Raw genomic sequence first — 21,433 nt, forward strand, 5'->3', positions numbered from 1 at the left:
TTCCTCAAACCACAAGACCCTATCATGAACTAGTATCCAAGGAGTAGATTATTATACATAATAATGTCAATATAAGAAGTCTGTAACAGTGTTTTTTTTTCTTCATACTATTTATTGAACTCTACTTAGTGTAGGGTTAAACTTATGAGTATAAAGTAAACTGAAAGTGGATCTCTATAAAAATTAAGAGTGGAAATAGGAGAGGGATGAGGAAGAAGGGTTGGAGCATGGGTAGGAGTACCTGTATAAATGAAATACATGAAACTTGTATAGCTTAAATAAAATTTTAAAAAATGACTTTAGGGGCAAGCAGTATGGCATAGGAGGTTAAACATCTGCCTGCGGTACCACCACCCCATATGGCAGCCAGTTCAAGTCCCAGCTGTTCCACTTCCAATCCAGCTCCCGTCTTATGGCCTGGGAAAGCAGTAGAGGATGGAGTGCTTGGGCCCCTGCACCCACATAGGAGACCTAGAAGAAGCTTCTGGCTCCTGGCTTCAGATCAGCCCAGCTCCAGCCATTGGGGCCATTTGGGGAGTGAACCAGCAGATGGAAGACCTCTCTCTGTCTCTCCCTCTTTCTGTCTTCAACTCTGCCTCTCAAGCAAATAAATAAATCTTTTTTAAAAATTATTTCAGTTACACACACACACCAAAAAAGAACTGGAAGAAATACTCTCTGCTGACACACCTGGTGAACGAGACTAAATAAAGTCATTAGGATTCTGTGGTTTTTGCTTTTTAGGATTCAAAAAAAAAAGTTTGCGTCATTTATTACGTAACTACCTGAATCTTAAACTTCGTAAATAGTGAATAGATAAATATTTTAACGAAACACTAAAATGTCAGACCACAAATTTTCAACATCACATTTTATCTAGTTGCTGCATGTTTTATGCTTACTACTTTATGCTGGTAAGTAAGTAGAGAAAAAATATGTCCAGATTTTAGCAATACACGTAAGAGAGACCTACCATCCTGGGAGGCTGTGGAGTATGGTGATTTAGAACAGAGAAATAACTGCTTGGCTTTATAATCCAGCCCTACCACTCTCAGCTGCGTGTCCCTAGGCTAGTTACTAAATCTTTCCTTGCTTTAGTTACATAAGATGTAAAATAAGAATGAAAACATTACCTACTTGGCTGCTGTTAGAATTAAATGAGTTAATGTATAAAAACAACTTGGAATAATACTCATAACATTATATATGTTCAATTAATGTTATAGATGGTGGTAGAGGTATTGGTAGCTGGGCAAAAGCAATGAATGGACTTTAAATATCTTGGGAGAACAGAAAGAACACGGATAGATGATAAAGGAGCTGTGGCAGTTTTTACAAGGTTTAAAAATGAAAGTTAAGAGCACTCGGCCGGCACTGCTGCTCATTAGGCTAATCCTCCTCCTGCGGCGCCGGCACACCGGGTTCTAGTCCTGGTCGGGGCGCCGGATTCTGTCCCGGTTGCCCCTCTTCCAGGCCAGCTCTCTGCTGTGGCCAGGGAGTGCAGTGGAGAATGGCCCAAGTGCTTGGGCCCTGCACCCACATGGGAGACCAGGAGAAGCACCTGGCTCCTGGCTTCGGATCAGCACAGCACGCTGGCCGCAGTGCACCGGCCACAGCGGCCACTGGGGGGTGAACTAACAGAAAAGGAAGACCTTTGTCTCTCTCTCTCTCTCTCTCTCTCACTCACTGTCCACTCTGCCTGGCTAAAAAAAAAAAAAAAAAAAAAAAAAAAAAAAAAAGTTAAGAGCACGCTGAATGATAATAAGTCTGATCTGAATTTTATTTCTAATAATTGCATGTTTAAGTTTCCTTTTACAAATAAGAGTGTTAATAAGAGTGTGTGTTAATTGTTAAAGGAACAACAGAAGTCACTGTGCACTTACTCCCTATATAAGACCTCCATCCATGAGTTGTACTACGAGAATCAACTGCAAATTTTGTTCCCAAACTGTGCTCTATATGTTGGGGGGGGTGCAAATTGTTGAAGTCTATGCTTAGCATGGAGTTGGTCCTCTGTATATAAAGTCAAACTAAAAATGAGCCATAATGAAGAAGGAGATGGGAAAGGGAGAGGGAGGTGGGATGGGATTTGGGGGGAGGGGGGCCTCTGGGGGAAAGAACCAGTATATTCCTAAAGTTGTATCTATGAAAAAATGCATTCATTAAATCAAAAAAAATTTTAAGTTTCCTTTTGTCAAACAGAAAATCAGGGAATCATATAATATTTTTGAGGCTAATAGTCAAAGAGGCACTTTGAGGCCATCGGGAGAAAGAGACACACAAACAAAATTTATTAAGTGGAAAGAGGAACAATTTCATACATAAACAATGCCCAGCCAATGGATAATTTTATTAGACAGAAATATCCTGTACCTGGCTAAGTTAATGTCTTGGTCTGTATTTGCCCTAGCAAATAGATATCTTATGAGTGAGTTAACAATTTTAAAACCCAATTTAAATAAGAAAGGCATATACGAAAGAGTAAAATGACCTCCTAAAAGAAGTCTGAAATTTGTTGATGCTTGGAAAAGATGGATTTGCTATAAGGACCTATCAAAAATCACTAACTCACAATGATGAAAGTACGTTTGGGACATTTTTAAGAATCTTTAAAATAAGTAGACGTTAGTGTAACATTATCTTGGTTATTAGTTCATAAACCAATATATTTGCTTATAGAACAGAAAGATTCTATCTCTGGTTTACATTATCTTTGGGTTCCAAATTTTCTAAAGTGCCCCAAGTGTTCAGTCATGGGAATCATGATCCACTCATACAAATAAATAAATGTAATCTTCATACCCCGAATTACTGAACTTTACTTAAAATAACGACCAAATCTTGGTGGGTAATAAGAAAATGATGGTGAATGGTGCTTTTTTTAATGCAATTTTTTTTTTTTTTTTTTTGGACAGGCAGAGTGGACAGTGAGAGAGAGAGACAGAGAGAAAGGTCTTCCTTTTCCGTTGTTTCACCCTCCAATGGCCGCTGCAGCCGGCGTAGCATGCTGATCCGAAGCCAGGAGCCAGGTGCTTTTCCTGGTCTCCCATGCGGGTGCAGGGCCCAAGGACTTGGGCCATCCTCCACTGCACTCCCGGGCCACAGCAGAGAGTTGGACTGGAAGAGGGGCAACCGGGACAGAATCCGGCGCCCCAACCAGGACTAGAACCCGGTGTGCCAGTGCCGCAGGTGGAGGATTAGCCTATTGAGCCACAGCACCGGCCTGGTGAATGGCCTTTAAAGTGTTCATTAAGGTAGCAATATATGGGGCAATAGCAGTTAAAGCTGCCGCCTGCAGTGCCGGCATCCTTTATGGGCGCCAGTTCAAGTCCCAGCTGCTCCACTTCCAATCCAGCTCTCTGCTATGGCCAGGGAAAGCAGTAGAGGATGGCCCAAGTCCTTGGGTCTCTGCACCCATGTAGGAGACCCAGAGGAAGCTCCTGGCTCCTGCTTTGGAACGGCACAGGTCCAGCCATTAAGGCCATCTGGGGAGTGAAGCAGCAGATGGAAGACCACTCTCTCTCTCCCCCATCTCTTTCTCTCTCTCTCTCTCCCCCACCACCTCTGCTCTCTGTAACTCTGCCTTTCAAATAAATAAATCTTAATTATGGATGTTTGAGTAAGTGACATAAATAAAAGCCATGGATAGGATGAGTGATGGTATAAGAACATAGTTATAAAATAATTTGGACTTGGTTCCAGAAATTTCTTGTTAGTATGCATATAAATAAAGAACTTGGAAACAACAAATAATCATATGAAACTGATGTCCACTTTAAAAATAATAATCTCAAAAATGTCACTTCTGCTGTAACTGGAGCTAGAAATAGAAAAGCAATATAAAGCTAGCAGTATAATCTGTTAGCGAAAGTCTCAAGAATCCCAACCAACAAGTGAGTTTATTTTAATTTTTTTAAATCAAAAATAAGGAAACCTGATTCTCAACTTTATATATATATATATATATATATGTTATCTAATACCTTATCCTGAGTATTACCATCTATAAAATAACTTAGTTGAGATTCGTAATCTCTCAAATTCCAAATCTAAAATTCCACAAATGTATTATGTAATCAACAGTTCTTTAAGGAATCAAAAGATCTAAGAAGCAAGCAGACACTAAAGGAGGAGGTGGAAAAAATCAAAACAAGTAGGTATTATGGCACTTTAATAGTCTGAGAAAAGAACACTAATCAATTCAAAACAAGGGAAGTGTGACAGGCAGTTAGTAGCAGTTAAGACATCACCCATGGCCCACATCCAATTTTTTGAGTTCAACACCCAACTCCAGCTCATGACTCCAGCTTCCTACTACTGCAAATTCTGGGAGGTAGTGGTGTTGACTCAAGTTACCAAGTTCTAGCTCCTGACTTCACCCATTGCAAGCATACAGGGATTGAACCGGAATATTGGGCATCTCTCTTTCTCTTTCTCTCTCTCTCAAGAGAAAATCTAACAGTGAAATAAATAATACACTAATTTTCAGCACTAAATTATTTAATATTTTCTACATTTGGCACCTTTTGAGGGAGGAGGCTATTGAAAGTGTTGGATTAGGTGAATACTGGTTTTGGGTTGAAATACTTTACATAGAAGCCATAAGGAGAATAAACAGAAAGCATTTCTTAATTATAAAAAAATTATCAAGGTAAAAATATCGCACAATTATCATAAATAATTTTGTTGAATAAACCCAGTTTCAGAAACATGGAAGTGTTCAATGTTAACTCCCTTTATTCTTATTGATTGGGATACTAGAGATACACAGTAACATGGTAAATGCTTAAATGTAACCTAAAATATAAAATTAATACAGATCTAAAGTTTTGATGACTTTATTTTGTCTCTTTTTATTGAGCTTATAGAACTACATTTTTAGATTATTTAGGACAGCTTCCTGTAACTCACAAGCTGACGGCAAAGTTTCTTCATTGCTGATTTCATCTCCTTGTTTCTGAACGTATAGATGACTGGATTCAGAAAAGGAGTGAGAATTGCATCAAAGATAGCAAGAAATTTGTCCAAGTGTGATGAGGGGAAGGGCCAGGTGTAGAAAAAGATTAACGGCCCAAAGAATAAGACCACCACAGTGACGTGAGCCGACAAGGTAGAGAGGGCCTTGGATAAACCACCTGAAGAATGTTTCCGAACAGTGACCAGAATGAAGATGTAAGAAATAATTAATATGAAGAAGGACCCCACAGAGATGAGTCCACTATTGGCTGTGACCATGAACTCAAGTCTATTGGTCTCTGTGCAAGCAAGTTTAATGAGCTGAGGGAGATCACAGTAAAAACTATCCAATACATTTGGGCCACAAAATGGTAAATCTATAACAAAAGCCAACTGGGCCACTGAGTGGATGAGGCCAAGGATCCAGGCAGCAATCAAAATTAAAATGCACATTCTTGGGCTCATGATAGTCAAGTAGTGTAGAGGCTTACAGATGGCTACATATCTGTCAAAGGCCATGGCTATGAGCAGCACCATTTCTGTGCCACCAATAGTATGAATGAAGAAGATCTGAGTTATACAACCCCCAAAAGAGATGGCTTTGTGCTTTCTAAAAAGGTCATACATCATTTTGGGGGCTGCAATAGAGCAAACCCCCAGGTCAAGAAAGGAGAGGTTGGCCAACAGGAAGTACATGGGGGAGTGTAAGTTGGAGTCAGAGGTCACAGAAAACACAATGAGGAGGTTTCCCATCAGGCTTGCCATGTAGAACATGGAGGAAACAAGGAAAAGAAGGAGTTGGATCTCCCATGAATTGGAGAGTCCCAGGAACACAAACTCAGACACCATAGAGTGGTTGGCTCCAGCCATTATCTTGTGAGCATAGCTGACCCTAACAAGACCTGAAAAAGAGAAAATCAAGCCTGTATGAGTCATTAACTGCATGAGTTTCAAACTGTAGAGAAAAAAAAAGTTACTCTGTCTCACAAAATCAAAACTCCTTTATTTAACCTATAAATTGTACTTGCAGGAAATAGGCTATAATTTATCACTTCCAAGCACTTCTTCTAACTCCCCAGACCCTAAAATCTTCAAGGTGTTGATACGTAAAGATCAGACAGCAGCAAATGCTACATTAGACAAAGGGTAATAAGAGAGTTAGCAATTCCATGGAATAACATGAATATTGGTTTTTTTTCCCTCATAATTAGTTACTCCTGCTGGTGGAGTTCTATAAATGTCAAGAAATTTCTGAAGACCTTTAGTTATCTTACCCTTTGATCACTCCTAAATACAGTGCTATCACTGACTCATTAATACTCTTCCTGTTTAGTTTTGTGCTATTACAATTTGATCAAGTCATATTAAAGATTTTTTTCTGATAAGCAGCAAAGAGAATACGGAAATCCTGAAAGTATCCCACTTTTGTAGCTTAATTAGGGCTTGGAAGCGGTCACAAAGTGACCACTATGGCAGAGTTAGAAAACAGATTAATGCTGCCAAACTAAACATGGATAAAGTGAATGCAAGGTAGCAAACAAAGGCCAGCACCATGGCTCCCTAGGCTGATCCTCCGCCTGCGGTGTCAGCACCCCGGGTTCTAGTCCTGGTCGGGGCGCCGGATTCTGTCCCAGTTCCCCTCTTCCAGTCCAGCTCTCTGCTGTGGCTAGGGAGTGCAGTGGAGGATGGGCCAAGTGCTTGGGCCCTACACCTGCATGGGAGACCAGGAGGAAGCACCTGGCTCCTGGCTTAGGATCGGCGCAGTGCACTGGCCGTGGCAGCCATTTGGGGGGTGAACCAACGGAAAAGGAAGACCTTTCTCTCTGTCTCTCTCTCTCTCACTGTCTAACTCTGCCTGTCAAAAAAAAAAAAAAAAAAGGTAGCAAACCAAATTCCACGTGATTCATATCTATGCAGCATTGTTCATACCATATTAACTTTTCATAGTTCGTGTGATGGTATAAAGAATTTTGTACTTGAAATCAGAAGTTCTGGGGTTCAAACCTATTCCTAAGCCCATGAGAATGCTTTTTTGACAGGCAGAGTGGACAATGAGAAAGACAGAGACAGAGAGAAAGGTCTTCCTTTTCCGTTGGTTCACCCCGCAATGGCCACTGCGGCCGGTGCACTGTGGTCGGCGCACCGCACTGATCCGAAGCCAGAAGCCAGGTGCTTCTCCTGGTCTCCCATGCGGGTGCAGGGCCCAAGCACTTGGGCCATCCTCCACTGCACTTCCAGGCCACAGCAGAGAGCTGGACAGGAAGAGGAGCAACTGGGACAGAATCCGGCGCCCCGACCGGGACTAGAACCCGGTGTACCTGTGAATTAGCCTATTGAGCCGCGGCGCCAGCCAACCCATGAGAATTTGAGTAAGTCCTTTCTCCCACCTTATCTACTCAACTATCTTCTTGAATTCTTTTTTAATTACTTTTAGATAAAAGATGGTGATGCTAAGTAATCCTTCTAAGTCCAACACTTCTATTATCCTGTAATACAAGGCTAGTCCAGTATGCAATGAAAAACACCATAATGATGATACCCTGTGCACTGACTGCAACCATATTTGAAGTTTTCCCTTGTTTGCAATTGGTTATCAATCCCATATCACATAGATACCCTCTCTTCACATCAATCTCCCTCTTCTGTTATTCATTTTACAACTCAATATATTATTACAAATTTGTTGCGTAATTCATTTTAGTATTTACTAGACTATGTATAATAAGTCTGCACAACAGACAATATGAACTTAACATTCACTACCATTATGGGTTTTACATTTTAGCTCATATCAAAAAATATAAATAACAAAAGATGTATTGCATAAAAAACATTGAATAAGTGGTAGATCATAACACTTTTGAGGCAAAAAAGATGCCCATGAGCCAGGGTGATCAGGGCTGTCATCACAAAAAAATAAGAACCTATGCTGCAATTCAAGAGCTGGATCTAATTTATTTCAATATACAGTTTCATGTCTGAGCTTACAGAATTACTGAGACACTCTCAGGGAATATCTACAAGTTTGGAGTAGTAGTTGATGAGCTACTTAAGGCAATTATGAAAAGCAAAACTGAAACAGGAACAGTGGCTACCTGCACAGGACACCACAGAAACTCCTGTACCTACACTATCTTGTTTCATACTAGAAAAACCATTAAAATTTCTATTATTGACTTATTTTACATTTAATGAAGTCAAGATCAAGAGAGGAGAAAAAAACAAGCTGGAATAGTAAGTGCAGAAATTCTACTGAGTCTGGTCTGCCTCTTACCCAGTATGTAGAAAAGGCTTGGCTCTTTTCTCATGACTTTTCAATTGTGTTATACACCTTAGTCTCTTTCTGGGTGCCTCATTTTCAGTCTTAGAACCCTCAGCAGATCTAAGCAAGAAAGGAAATACGATTTGTCCTCAAGTATTCACATGCATCTAGGTTTCATAAAATACTCTAAATATTTTTATAATTCAACCTAGCTTTTTGAATAAACATAAGAGAAGGCAAATCACGGAATACCTGCAGCTCAAAGAAACCCGGTTATGTTCCCAGATATTCATTACCTTGATCAACATGAAACACTTCAGTTTCCCACAGAAGAGACTCAGTTCTCACCATTCTAATGAATAAAAAAAGCAAAATTGCTCTGTCTCCATGTCAAGAATGAAATAAAGGCCAGTCCTAAAGCAAGCCAGATTCTATTCCCACGCACGGACCACCTCCTAACCATTCTGATGTCCTTTTTGGATCTCAATCTTGGATAGTAATGAAAAAGAAAGGACATTTCATTTTTTCCTTTTCATTTGTATTGATTCTTGCTCATTAAGCTCAACAGAAGCTGCTTCCCTTGTGCACAGTATCTTTTAATTGATTTCAATATGGAAGAGTCCCGTCACCACATCCATCTGTTCAACATTGGCCCTTGTAGACTTCAACATTGCACACTGTTTCTATATTTGCCATCAATTCATTCAAATACCAAAGGTATGAGTATTTCCAGAGACTTACCATCACTGCAACTAGTATTAGTTCAAGCACAAACAAGTATAAAAATGCTGTTACAGTGAGAGTTATTGCTAATTGGCACAAAGAGGAGTGTTGACCAAATGATTCCTTGGAGACACAGGATCATGAATATGAGTTCATTCATCCAGGGGAATTGTCATTCAGAGTCCTAGGAAGCCAAGAGAGGAAGCTACAAATACATCACAAAATATGAGGAAGTAGGGAATAAAAACATATGAATGTAAAACATAAATTATATAAGATAGAACTAAGTGATGTCATACCCTGAAACCTCAAACAGAAACCATACCTTCTTTTCAAGTATCCATGGAAATTATATATGTGACTACATATTATATCACAGTAAATTGCACAAATTTGGAAATAGTATAGATAATACAGTTCAATAAAAATTGAAGAAAATTTGAATTTAATAAAATAGTTTGACTTAATAAGTCAAAAAATAAACTGAACCTGAAGGAATTAAATCTTTCTCTATGTTACCAAAACATGCCAAAAAAAAAAAACCTTACCAAAGGCTTTTTTCAAGATGGCAGAATGGGAAAGTAGCTTACTGCTCTAGTGTAGGGAAGTATAGCTTTAAAAAAGTGGATAGAGTGCTATCCCTGGGAAGGATTAGGGAGAAAATGGCAGAGGAAGCTCCACACAAACGGGGGACACTGTGAACCTACATGGAGGTTAGGGACTTGCACAGCTTGGGACCACAATAGCCAAGAGCCTCAGCACCAGCTTTGGAGTGAGGTGAGACCAGACTGCATCAACCCAAGCCACTGTTGATAAAGCTGCAGGAAGATCCTGCAATGGGCCCAAGTTGGAGCCCTGTGAGGGACAGTGTACTTGCCAACCTAGAGGGGGAAAAGACAGAGCACATTTCTCTCTCCCCAACCACCTAGCACCAGTGTCCTGTAACTAACATAGACTGGTCTGACACTATTTTGGACATACATACATCTGTGCCTGCACGTGTCCACACACCCAGCAACCAGCAGAGAGCAGATGCCTAAGTCTGACTGGAAGAATTGATAGGGGACTGGGTGCTCATGACTGTGGGAGCCTTGTATGCTGCGACTCTGAAAACACGGTGGATACATGGGAGGGAACAGGGTGTGGCTGGGACTTTGGGTAGTAACTGTGGGTGGTCCACATGCTCAGGGACCCCTGAATCCCTGATGAGAGGCATTGCTGCTCACGCTGAGGAATGCACAGATCCTTTGTGATGTTCCTATGGCAGCAGATGAAAACTGAACTCAATGGGGCCAATGCCAGGCATTGGTCTCCTTTGAGGAGAGGAAGTAAACATGAGAATATGCCAACAGGTCACAACAAACCTCCCCTCTTATTTAAAAAAAATTTACCACACTCAACTCAGCTGGCACCTTGGACGCTCCCCTTACCATAGAGCACTGAGAAGAGCTCCCTGAACACACCCAGCACACACCTCTAGGTATTCACTGAAAGAGCAGACACTCCACTAAGCCATGGAGGCATAGTCCAAAGTTAAAGCCATCACTGGGGCAAAAATACCAAGTATCACCACAAATGCCTAATATAACTGCAGCAATTCCAGAAACAAGAATAAGGAAGACAATACGACACCCCAAAAGAACACAACACTTTAATACTAGAATGTGGAGATGAAGAGACTGAATAAATATCAGAAATGGAGCACAAAAAATTATTTATAGGATCACTTAGAAGTAGTCAGAAGGCTAATACTAACTGATAGAATCAAAAAGGGAGAGAACGATCCATCATGGGAAACGGGATACACAGCAGACTCATAGAATGGCAGATGTCCTAAACAGCACTTTGGCCTCAGAATCAGCCCTTAAGGCATTCGGATCTGGCTGAAGAGCCCATGAGAGTATTTTAGGCATGGAAAGCCAAGACACCCTGGGGAAAAAAAAAAAAAAAAAAAGAAGACTTAAATGAAAGATCTCTGTGAGTGAGATCCCAGTGCAAAGAACAGGTCATCAAAGGAGGAGGTACCTTTCTCTGAAGGGAGGAGAGAACTTCCACTTTGACTATGACCCTGCTGGAATAAGATCAAAGTCAGTGAACTCAAAGACTTCTATAGCCTTGGCAACTCATGACTAGAGCCTAGGGAGATTACTGATGCCATAAACAAGAGTGTCAAATTGTTAAGTCAACAACAGGAGTCACTGTGTACTTACTTCTCATGTGGGATCTGTCCTTAGTGTGTTGTCCAGTGTGAAGTAATGATATAACTAGTACTGAAACAGTATTTTACACTTTGTGTTTCTGTGTGGGTGCAAACTGATGAAATCTTTACTTAATATATACTAAATCAATCTTCTGTATATAAAGATAATTGAAAATGAATCTTGATGTGAATGGAATGGGAGAGGGAGCAGGAGATGGGAGGGGTGAGAGTGGGAGGGAAATTATGGGGGGGAAGTGATTGTAATCCATAAACTGTACTTTGGAAATTTATATTTACTAAATTAAAAAAAATGGGAAAAAGAGATGGGCAAAGGACTTAAACAGATATTTTCCAAAAGAGTAAATCCAAATAGTCAATAGACATGTGCAAAAGATATTCAGGATCACTAGCTGTCAGGGAAATGCAAATCAAAACCACAATGAGGTTTCACCTCACCCAAGTTAGAAAGGCTCACATACAGATATCAACAAACAACAAATGCTGTCAAGGATGTAGGGGAAGGGTACCCTAATCCACTGTTGGAAAGAATGTAAACTGGTAAATTCACTATGGAAGACAGTATGGAGATACCTCAAAAATCTGAATATAGACCTACCGTATGACTGACCCAGCCATTCCACTCCTGGGAATTTACCCAAGGGAAATGAAATCAGTACACGAAGGAGTTATCTGCACCACCATGTATACTGCAACTCAATTAAAATAGTAAGATACAGAATCAACCTAAACACCCATCAACCAAAGACTGGATAAAGAAATTATGGGATATGTACATTACGGAATACTACACAGCAGTAAAAAAAAATGAAATCCTGTCATTTTCAACAAAATGGATGAATCTGGAAAACATCATACTTAATGAAATAAGCCCGTCCCAAATGGACAAATACCATATGTCCTCCCTGATCTGTGAGAACTAATAGAGAGCCTTAAAAACAGAATGAGTGAAACAGAAGAGAGAATATCCGACTTAGAAGGCAGAGCACAGGAAAGTATACAGTCAAACCAAAGAAAAGAGGAAATTAGAAATCTAAAAAATATTGTCGGGAATCTACAGGATACTATTAAAAAAAAAAATTCAGGTTCTAGGAGTTCCTGAAAGCATGGAGAGAGAGAAAGGATTAGAAGGCTTTTTTAGTGAGATACTAGCAGAAAGTTTTCCAGGTTTGGAGAAGGACAGACATCCTGGTACAGGAAGCTCATAGAACCCCTAATAAATGTGACTGAAAGATATCCTCACCACGACATGATGTAATCAAACTCACCACAGTGAAACATAAAGAAAAGATCCTAAAATGTGCAAGAGAGAAACGTCAAATTACTCTCAGAGGATCTCCAATCAGATTCACAGCAGACTTCTCATCAGAAACACTACAGGCTAAGAGAAAATGGCGAGATATAGCCCAGGTACTAAGAGAGAACAACTGCCAGCCCAGAATATTATATCCTGCTAAGCTATCATTTGTGAATGAAGGTGAAATAAAGACCTTTCATAGCAAACAGAAATTGAAAGAATTTGTCGCCACTCATACAGCCCTGCAAAAGATGCTAAAAGATGTGCTACACACGGAAACACAGAAACATGGCCATCAATATGAAAGAAGGTAAAGGAAGAAAACCTCCCAGTAAAAGATCATAGGAAGCTCAAAGCATATACTAGAAAATATCTTTGGCAAATGGCAGGGCAAAGGACTACTTATCAATAGTCACATTGAATGTTAATGGTCTCAACTCTCCAGTTGAGACACAGACTGGCTGAATGGGTTAAGGAAAAAAACATATCTAGTTGCTGCCTACAAGAAACATATCTTTCCAACAAAGATGAATGCAGACTGAAAGTGAAAGGTTGGAAAAAGATATTCCATACCAACAGAAACCAAAAAAAGCATGTGTAGCCATATTAATATCAAACAAAATAAACTTTAAAACAAAAACTGTTAAGAAAGACAAAGAGGGGCACTACATAATGATTAAGGGATCAATTCAACAGGAAGATGTAACTATTATCAATGTATATGCACCTAATCACAGGGCACCGGTTTATTTAAAATATTTGTTAAGGGACTTAAAAGGAGACTTAGACTCCAATACAATAGTACTGGAGGACTTCAATACTCCACTATCAGAAATAGACAGATCAATAGGACAGAAGATCAACAAGGAAACAGCAGATTTAATCGACACTATTGCCCAAAAGGAGCTAACAAATATCTATAGAACTTTCAATCCTATATTTAAGAATTTACATTCTTCTCAGCAGTGCATGGAACCTTCTCTAGGATTGACCACATACTAGGCCATAAAGCAAATCTCAGCAAATTCAAAAGAATTAGAATCATACCATGAAGCTTCTCAGACCATAAAGGAATGAAATTGGAAATTAGCAACTCAGGAATCCCTAGAGAGTATGCAAACACATGGAGATTGAACAACATGCTCCTGAATGAACACTGGGTCATAAAAGAAATCAAAAGAGAAAAAAAAACTTTCTGGAAGTAAATGAGGATAACAACACAACATATCAAAACTTATGGGATACAGCAAAAGCAGTATTGAGAGGCAAGTTTATAGCAATAGGTGCCTACATCAAGAAATTGGAAAGGCACCAAATAAATGAGCTTTCAATGCATCTCAAGGATCTAGAAAAACTGCAGCAAACCAGACCCAAATCTAGTAGGAGAAGAGAAATAATTAAAATCAGAGAAGAAATCAACAGGATTGAATAAAAAAAATTTACAAAAAATCAGCCAAACGAAGAGCCAGTTTTTTTAAAAAATAAACTAAATTGACATACCATTGGCCCAGCTAACTAAAAAAAGAAGAGAAAAGACCCAAATCAATAAAATCAGAGATGAAAAAGGAAATGTAACAACAGACACCACAGAAATAAAAAGAATCATCAGAAATTACTACAAAGAGTTGTATGCCAGCAAACAGGAAAATCTATCAGAAATGGATAGATTCCTGGACGCATACAATCTACCTAAATTGAGCCATGAAGACATAGAAAACCTAAACAGACCCATAACTGAGACAGAAATTGAACCAGTAATAAGGGCCCTCCCAACAAAGAAAAGCCCAGGACCAGATGGATTCACTGCTGAATTCTACCAGACATTTAAAGAAGAACTAACTCCAATTCTTCTCAAACTATTCAGAACAATCAAAAATGAGAGAATCCTCCCATATTCTTTCTATGAAGCCACGATCACCTTAATTCCTAAGCCGGAAAAAGATGTAGCATTGAAAGAAAATTACAGACCAATATCCCTAATGAACACAGATGCAAAAATCCTCAATAAAATTCTGGCCAATAGAATACAACAACACATCAGAAGATCATCCACCTACACCAAGTGGGATTTATCCCTGGTATGCAGGGATGGTTCAATGTTCACAAATCAATCAATGCGATACACCACATTAACAGACTGCAGAAGAAAAACCATATGATTATCTCATTAGATGCAGAGAAAGCATTCGATAAAATTCAACACACTTTCATGATGAAAACTCTAAGCAAATTGGGTTTGGAAGGAACATTCCTAAGTACAATCAAAGCAATTTATGAAAAACCCACAGCCAACATCCTATTGAATGGGGAAAAGTTGGAAGCATTTCCACTGAGATCTGGTACCAGACAGGGATGCCCACTCTCACCACTGCTATTCAATACAGTTCTGGAAGTTTTAGCAAGAGCCATCAGGCAAGAAAAAGAAATTAAAGGGATACAAATTGGGAAGGAAGAAGTCAAACAATCCCTCTTTGTAGACGATATGATTTTTTATTTAGGGGATCCAAAGAACTCTACTAAGAGACTATTGGAACACGTAGAAGAGTTTGGCAAAGTAGCAGGATACAAAATCAATGCACAAAAATCAACAGCCTTTGTATACACAGGCAATGCCACGGCTGAGGAAGAACTGCTAAGATCAATCCCATTCACAATAGCTACAAAAACAATCAAATACCTTGGAATAAACTTAACCAAGGACATTAAAGATCTCTATGATGAGAATTAGAAAATCTTAAAGAAAGAAATAGAAGAGGATACCAAAAAATGGAAAAATATTTCATGCTCATAGTTTGGAAGAATCAATATCATCAAAATGTCCATTCTCCCAAAAGCAATTTATAGATTCAATGCAATACCAATCAAAATACCAAAGACATTCTTCTCAGATCTGGAAAAAATGATGCTGAAACTCATATGGAGACACAGGAGACCTCGAATAGCTAAAGCAATCTTGCACAACAAAAACAAAGCCAAAGGCATCACAATACCAGATTTCAGAAAATACTATAGGGCAGTTGTAATCAAAACAGCATGGTACTGGTACAGAAACAGATGGATAGACCAATGGAACAGAATAGAAACACCAGAAATCAACCCATTTGCAGCCAACTTATATTTGATCATGGATCTAAAACCAATTCCTGGAGCAAGGACAGTCTATTCAATAAATGGTGCTGGGAAAATCGGATTTCCACATGCAGAAGCATGAAGCAAGACCCATACCTTACAACTTACACAAAAATCCACTCAACATGGATTAAAGACCTAAACCTACAACCCGACACAATCAAATTATTACAGAACATTGGAGAAACCCTGCAAGATATTGGCACCAGCAAAGACTTCTTGGAAAAGACCCTGGAGGCACAGGCAGTCCAAGCCAAAATTAACTATTGGGATTACATCAAATTGAGAAGTTTCTGTACTGCAAAAGAAACAGTCAGGAAAGTAAAGATTGACCGACAGAATGGGAAAAAATATTTGCAAACTATGCAAGATAAAGGATTAATAACCAGAATCTACAAAGAGATCAAGAAATTCCACAACAACAAAACAAACAACCCACTTAAGAGATGGGCCAAGGACCTCAATAGACATTTTTCAAAAGAGGAAATCCAAATAGCCAACAAGCACATGAAAAAATGTTCAAGATCACTAGAAATCAGAGAAATGCAAATCAAAACCACAATGTGGTTTCACCTCACCCCGGTTAGAATGGTTTACATACAGAAATCAACTAACAACAGATGCTGGCAAGGATGTGGGGAAAAAGCGACACTAACCTAATGTTGGTGGGGATGCAAACTGGTTAAGCCACTATGGAAGTCAGTCTGGAGATTCCTCAGAAACCTGAAGATAACCCTACCATTCAACCTAGCCATCCCACTCCTTGGAATTTACCCAAAGGAAATTAAATTGGCAAACAAACAAGCTGTCTGCACCTTAATGTTTATTGCAGCTCAATTCACAATATCTAAGACCTGGAATCAACCTAAATGCCCATCATCAGTAGACTGGATAAAGAAATTATGGGATATGTACTCTATAGAATACTACACAGCGGTAAAAAAAAAAATTTAAATCCGGTCATTTGCAACAAAATGAAGGAATCTGGAAAACATAATGCTGAGTGAAATTAGCCAGTCCCAAAGGGACAAAGATCATATGTTCTCCCTGATCAGTGACAACTAACCGAGCACCAAAAAAGGAAACCTGCTGAAGTAAAATTGACACTGTGAGAAACGGTGAAGTGATCAGCCCTTGCCCTGACTGTTGATGAACAACTTAATACTTTATCCCTCCTAGTATTTTTGTTTGTTTGTTCTACTTAATACTATTGGTTGAACTCTGTAATTAATACACAGTTATTCTTAAGTGTTGAAACTTAACTGAAAAGTGATCCCTGTTAAATATTAGAGTAGGAATAAGAGAGGGAAGAGATGTACAATTTGGGACATGCTCAATTGGACTTGCCCCAAAAGGTAGAGTTAGAAATGTGCCAGGGGATTCCAATTCAATCCCATCAAGGTGGCATGTACCAATGCCATCTCACTAGTCCAAGTAATCAATTTCTGTTCACAATTGATCATAATGATAGGACTAAGAGTCAAAGGGATCACATAAACAAGCCTAGTGTCTGCTAATACTAACTGATAGAATTAAAAACGAGAGAACGATCCAACATGGGAAGTGGGATACACAGCAGACTCATAGAATGGCAGATGTCCTAAACAGCACTCTGGCCTCAGAATCAGCCCTTAAGGCATTCGGATCTTGCTGAAAAGCCCTTGAGAGTATTTCAGGCATGGAAAGCCAAGACACTGTGGCAAAAAAAAAATGAAATGACCTAAATGAAAAATCTCTGTGAGTGAGATCCCAGTGCAAAGAACAGGTCATCAAAGGAGGAGATACCTTTCTCTGGAGGGAGGAGAGAACTTCCACTTTGACTATGACCTTGTCTAAATAAGATCAGAGTCCGCGAACTCAAAAGGCCTCCATAGCCTTGACAACTCATGACAAGAATCTAGGGTGATTACTGATGCCATAAACAAGAGTGTCAAAATTGTTAAGTCAACAATAGGAGTCACTGTGCACTTACTCCTCATGTAGGATCTCTGTCCTTAATGTGCTGTACATTGTGATTTAATGTTACAACGAGAACTCAAACAGTATTTTTCACTTTGTGTTTCTGTGTGGGTGCAAACTGTTGAAAGCTTTACTTAATATATGCTAACTTGACCTTCTGTATGTAAAGATAGTTGAAAATGAATCTTGATGTGAATGGAAGGGGAGAGGGAGTGGGATAGGGGAGGGTTGCAGGTGGGAGGGAAGTTATGGGGGGGGGGGGCATTGTACTCCATAAGCTGTACTTTGGAAAGTTATATTCATTAAATAAAATTAAAAAAAAAACGTGAAAAACATGATCATCTTGTAGAAAATCTTAAAATTCTGGCAAAAAAAAAAAACTCCTGGAATTAATGAGTGATTATACTAAAGTTGCAAGATACAAGATTAACATGAAAAATCAGTTATTTTCCAATATGCTAGCAAGGAACAAGTGGAGTTTGACATTAAAAACACAATACCATTTATATTAACACACAAAAAATGAAAGTTGTGTATAAATGTAACAGAATATGTATAAGACCTAAATTAGGAAAACTACAAACTCTAATGAAAGAAATCAAAGAACTACACTGAGAAATATTCCATATTCATGGGTAGAAAAATTCGATATTGTCAAGATATCACTTCATCTCAACTTAGTCTACAGATTCAATACAAATCCCAATCAAGCCAAAACAAATTACTTTGTGTATATTAACAAAATGATTATAAAGTTTTTGTGGAGAAACACAAGACCCAGAATAAATAACACAATATTACAGGAAAAAAAAAACATAGTTGGAGGATGGGGACTGACTTCTAGACTTACTATAAAGCTACAATAATCAAGAAAGCAGCAATATTAACAAAAGGACATGAATCTAGATTCATAGAACAAAATAGGAATTCCAGAAATAGACCCATGTGAATACACTCAACTGGTCATTTATAAAGGAATCAAAATAATACAGTTGGGGAAAGAGTAATCCTTTTTTTAAAAGATTTATTTTTTAATTTATTTGAAAGAGTTACAGAGAGAGGTAAAGACAGAGAGGTCTTCCATATACTGGTTCACTCCCCAAAAGCCGCAACAGCCAGAGCTGAGCCATTCCAAAGACAGGCGCTACTTCCAGGTCTCCAACGTGGGTGCAGGGGCCCAAGGACTTGGGCCATCCTCTGCTGCTTTTCCAGGTGCATTAGCAGGAATCTGGATCAGAAGTGGAGTATTAGGGGGCCACCGCTTGCAGTGCCAGCATCCCATATGGCAGCTGGTTCAAGTCCCAGCTGCTTCACTTCTGATCCAGCTCTTTGCTATGCCCTGGGAAAGCAGAAGATGGCCCAAGTCTTTGGGCCCCTGCACCCACCTGGGAGACCAGAAAGAAGCTCCTGCATCCCAGCTTCGGATCAGCACAGCTCTGGCTGTTGCAGCCAATTGCAGAGTAAACCAGAGGATGGAAGATCTCTCTCTCTCTCTTTCTGCCTCGCCTCCTTTCTCTGTGTAACTCTTACTTTCAAATTAATAAACTTAAAAAAAAAAAAAAGAAGAAGAAGATAAAGAAGAAAAAGAACTGCAGTATTAGGGACTCAAACCAGGGCCCATATGGGATGCCAGAGCTGCAAGCTGGGGCTTTAACCCACTTAACCATAGAGCTGCCTCCAAGGGTAATTTTTTTTTTTTTTTTTTTTTTGGACAGGCAGAGTGGACAGTGAGAGAGACAGAGAGAAAGGTCTTCCTTTTGCCGTTGGTTCACCCTCCAATGGCTGCTACGGCCAGCGCGTTGCTGCCGGCGCGCTGCGCTGATCCGAAGCCAGGAGCCAGGTGCTTCTCCTGGTTTCCCATGGAGTGCAGGGCCCAAGCACTTGGGCCATCCTCCACTGCACTCCTGGGCCACAGCAGAGAGCTGGCCTGGAAGAGGAGCAACCGGGACAGAATCCGGCGCCCCAACCAGGACTAGAACCCGGTGTGCCGGCGCCGCAAGGTGGAGGATTAGCCTATTGAGCCGCAGCACCGGCCCCAAGGGTAATCTTTTAAATAAATGGTGTCGGAATAACTGGACTTCTACATGCAAAAATCAAATTTATACCCAGACCTTACACTTTTCACGAAAATTAACTCAAAACCAGCCAAACACAAAACATCTGTAAGAAAACAGAAAATATTTTTAATACAACAGCAAAGGTACAATTCATGAAAAAAAAAACTGAAAAGCTGGACTTAGTTAAAAATAAAAATTTTTTTAAAAATAAAAATTTCTTTGCACAAAAGACATGGCCACCACAATGGGAAAACAAGACACAGACAAGTAGAAAATTGCTGCAAAAGGTATATATGATAAATGACTGCTATCCAAAACACAAAAAAGAACTTTTTTTTAAAGATTAATTTTATTTATTTGAAAGACAGAGTTAAAGAGAGAGAGGTCTTCCATCTGCTGGTTCAGGCCAGGACTTTAACCCACTGCACCACAGCACCAGCCCACAAGAAAGAACTCTTAAAACTCACAGAGGGGCTGGTGCTGTGGCATACTGGGTAAAGCTGCCACCTGCAGTGCCAGCATCCCATATGGGTGCCAGTCCAAGTCCCGGCTGCTCCACTTCCCATCCAGCTCTCTGCTATGGCCTGGGAAAGCAGCAGATATGCCCAAAGTCTTTGGGCCCCTGCACCTGTGTGGGAGACCCGGAAGAAGTTCCTGGCTCCTGGCTTCAGATCAGCACAGCTCTACTGTGGCCAGTTGGGGAGTGAAGCAGCATATGGAGGATCTCTCTCTGTCTCCGTGTAACTTTGAATTTCAAACAAATACATAAATATTTAAACAAAAAACTCACAGAAACAAATTATTCAATTTTTAAAATACAAAATGCCAGAGCCAGTATTAAAAGGTAAAGCCACCACCTGCGATGCCAGCACCTCAGCTAGGTAACAGTTCATGTCCTGGGTGTTCTACTAACGCACCTGGGAAAGCAGTGGATGATGGCTGAAGTACGTGGGCCCCTGCCACCAACATGGGAGCCCAGGATGGTGTTCCCAGTTCCTGGCTGCGGCCTGGCCCAGCCCTGCCATTGCAGTCCTTTGTAAACCAGTAGATAGAAACTCCCTCTCAGAGACTTCCTCTCAGAAGGACAGAGGAGGGGGTTGTTCTATCTTTCAAATAAATAAACAAATCTTTTTTGTAAAGCAACAAGTTTAATAAAACTTACATGTGGAACTTTCAAGTTGTAACATCTGGAGTTCAAGAGAGAATTCAGGCAAGGTTTTGGAAATCTGGGAGAGTATTTCAAGGCCTGCAACACTCAGTGCATGATTTTTAATACACAGAAAAGAACTACAAAAGAGGAGTGCTACCACAACTAACCTCAAATGTGACAGAGCTTAACCTTTTAGCTAAGATTCAGTAGCAGATTTGTGTAGGGGAAAGGGAAAAGTTCTGTTGAAAATATTAATTGCTACATTTAACCTTATTCTCCCAATATTTTTTTAAGATTTATTTATTTACTTGAGTGGTAGTTAGAGAGAGGAAGAGTCAGAGAGGGTGGTCTTCCATTCATTGGTTCATTCCCCAAATGGCTATTCAATCTTTTAATAACAATAATCACAAGAATTCCTACAAATCATTCTGGATACATGAGTGACAGTACAGTTTCTTAACAGATTTTGTAACCCAAACTTAAATAAAAATATGTTCATGTGACATCGACCCTACTCAATTGGTAACTGAGAAAGACAAGTAAGATATGCTTTTTGAATAGTTATTTATACTATTTCTGAAACAGTATGTTTATTTTTAATAATTATATATTTTATCATGTGAAAAGTTTAATGGATTTCAACACAAATTTACATCTGTTCATTTACACACAGTTTTATAAT

At 39.5% G+C, this 21,433-nt stretch overlaps 1 protein-coding gene across 1 annotated transcript; it reads right to left on the minus strand.

Moving 5' to 3' along the window:
- Positions 1 to 4,887: 4,887 nt before the first annotated feature.
- On the minus strand, positions 4,888 to 6,542 carry LOC100345101 (olfactory receptor 4F15-like). Its single transcript, XM_002718018.3, has one exon. It carries the CDS (start codon positions 5,899 to 5,901, stop codon positions 4,888 to 4,890), a length of 1,014 nt encoding a protein of 337 aa, XP_002718064.2. The 5' UTR covers positions 5,902 to 6,542.
- Positions 6,543 to 21,433: the final 14,891 nt, after the last annotated feature.

This window comes from Oryctolagus cuniculus, chromosome 12 (genome assembly GCF_964237555.1).
Source record: "Oryctolagus cuniculus chromosome 12, mOryCun1.1, whole genome shotgun sequence".
Taxonomy (NCBI): Eukaryota; Metazoa; Chordata; class Mammalia; order Lagomorpha; family Leporidae; genus Oryctolagus; species Oryctolagus cuniculus.

Coding starts and splice junctions, on each gene's coding strand:
- LOC100345101 (XM_002718018.3), bottom strand. CDS start 5,901: ATGCAGTTAATGACTCATACAGGCTTGATTTTCTCTTTTTCAGGTCTT.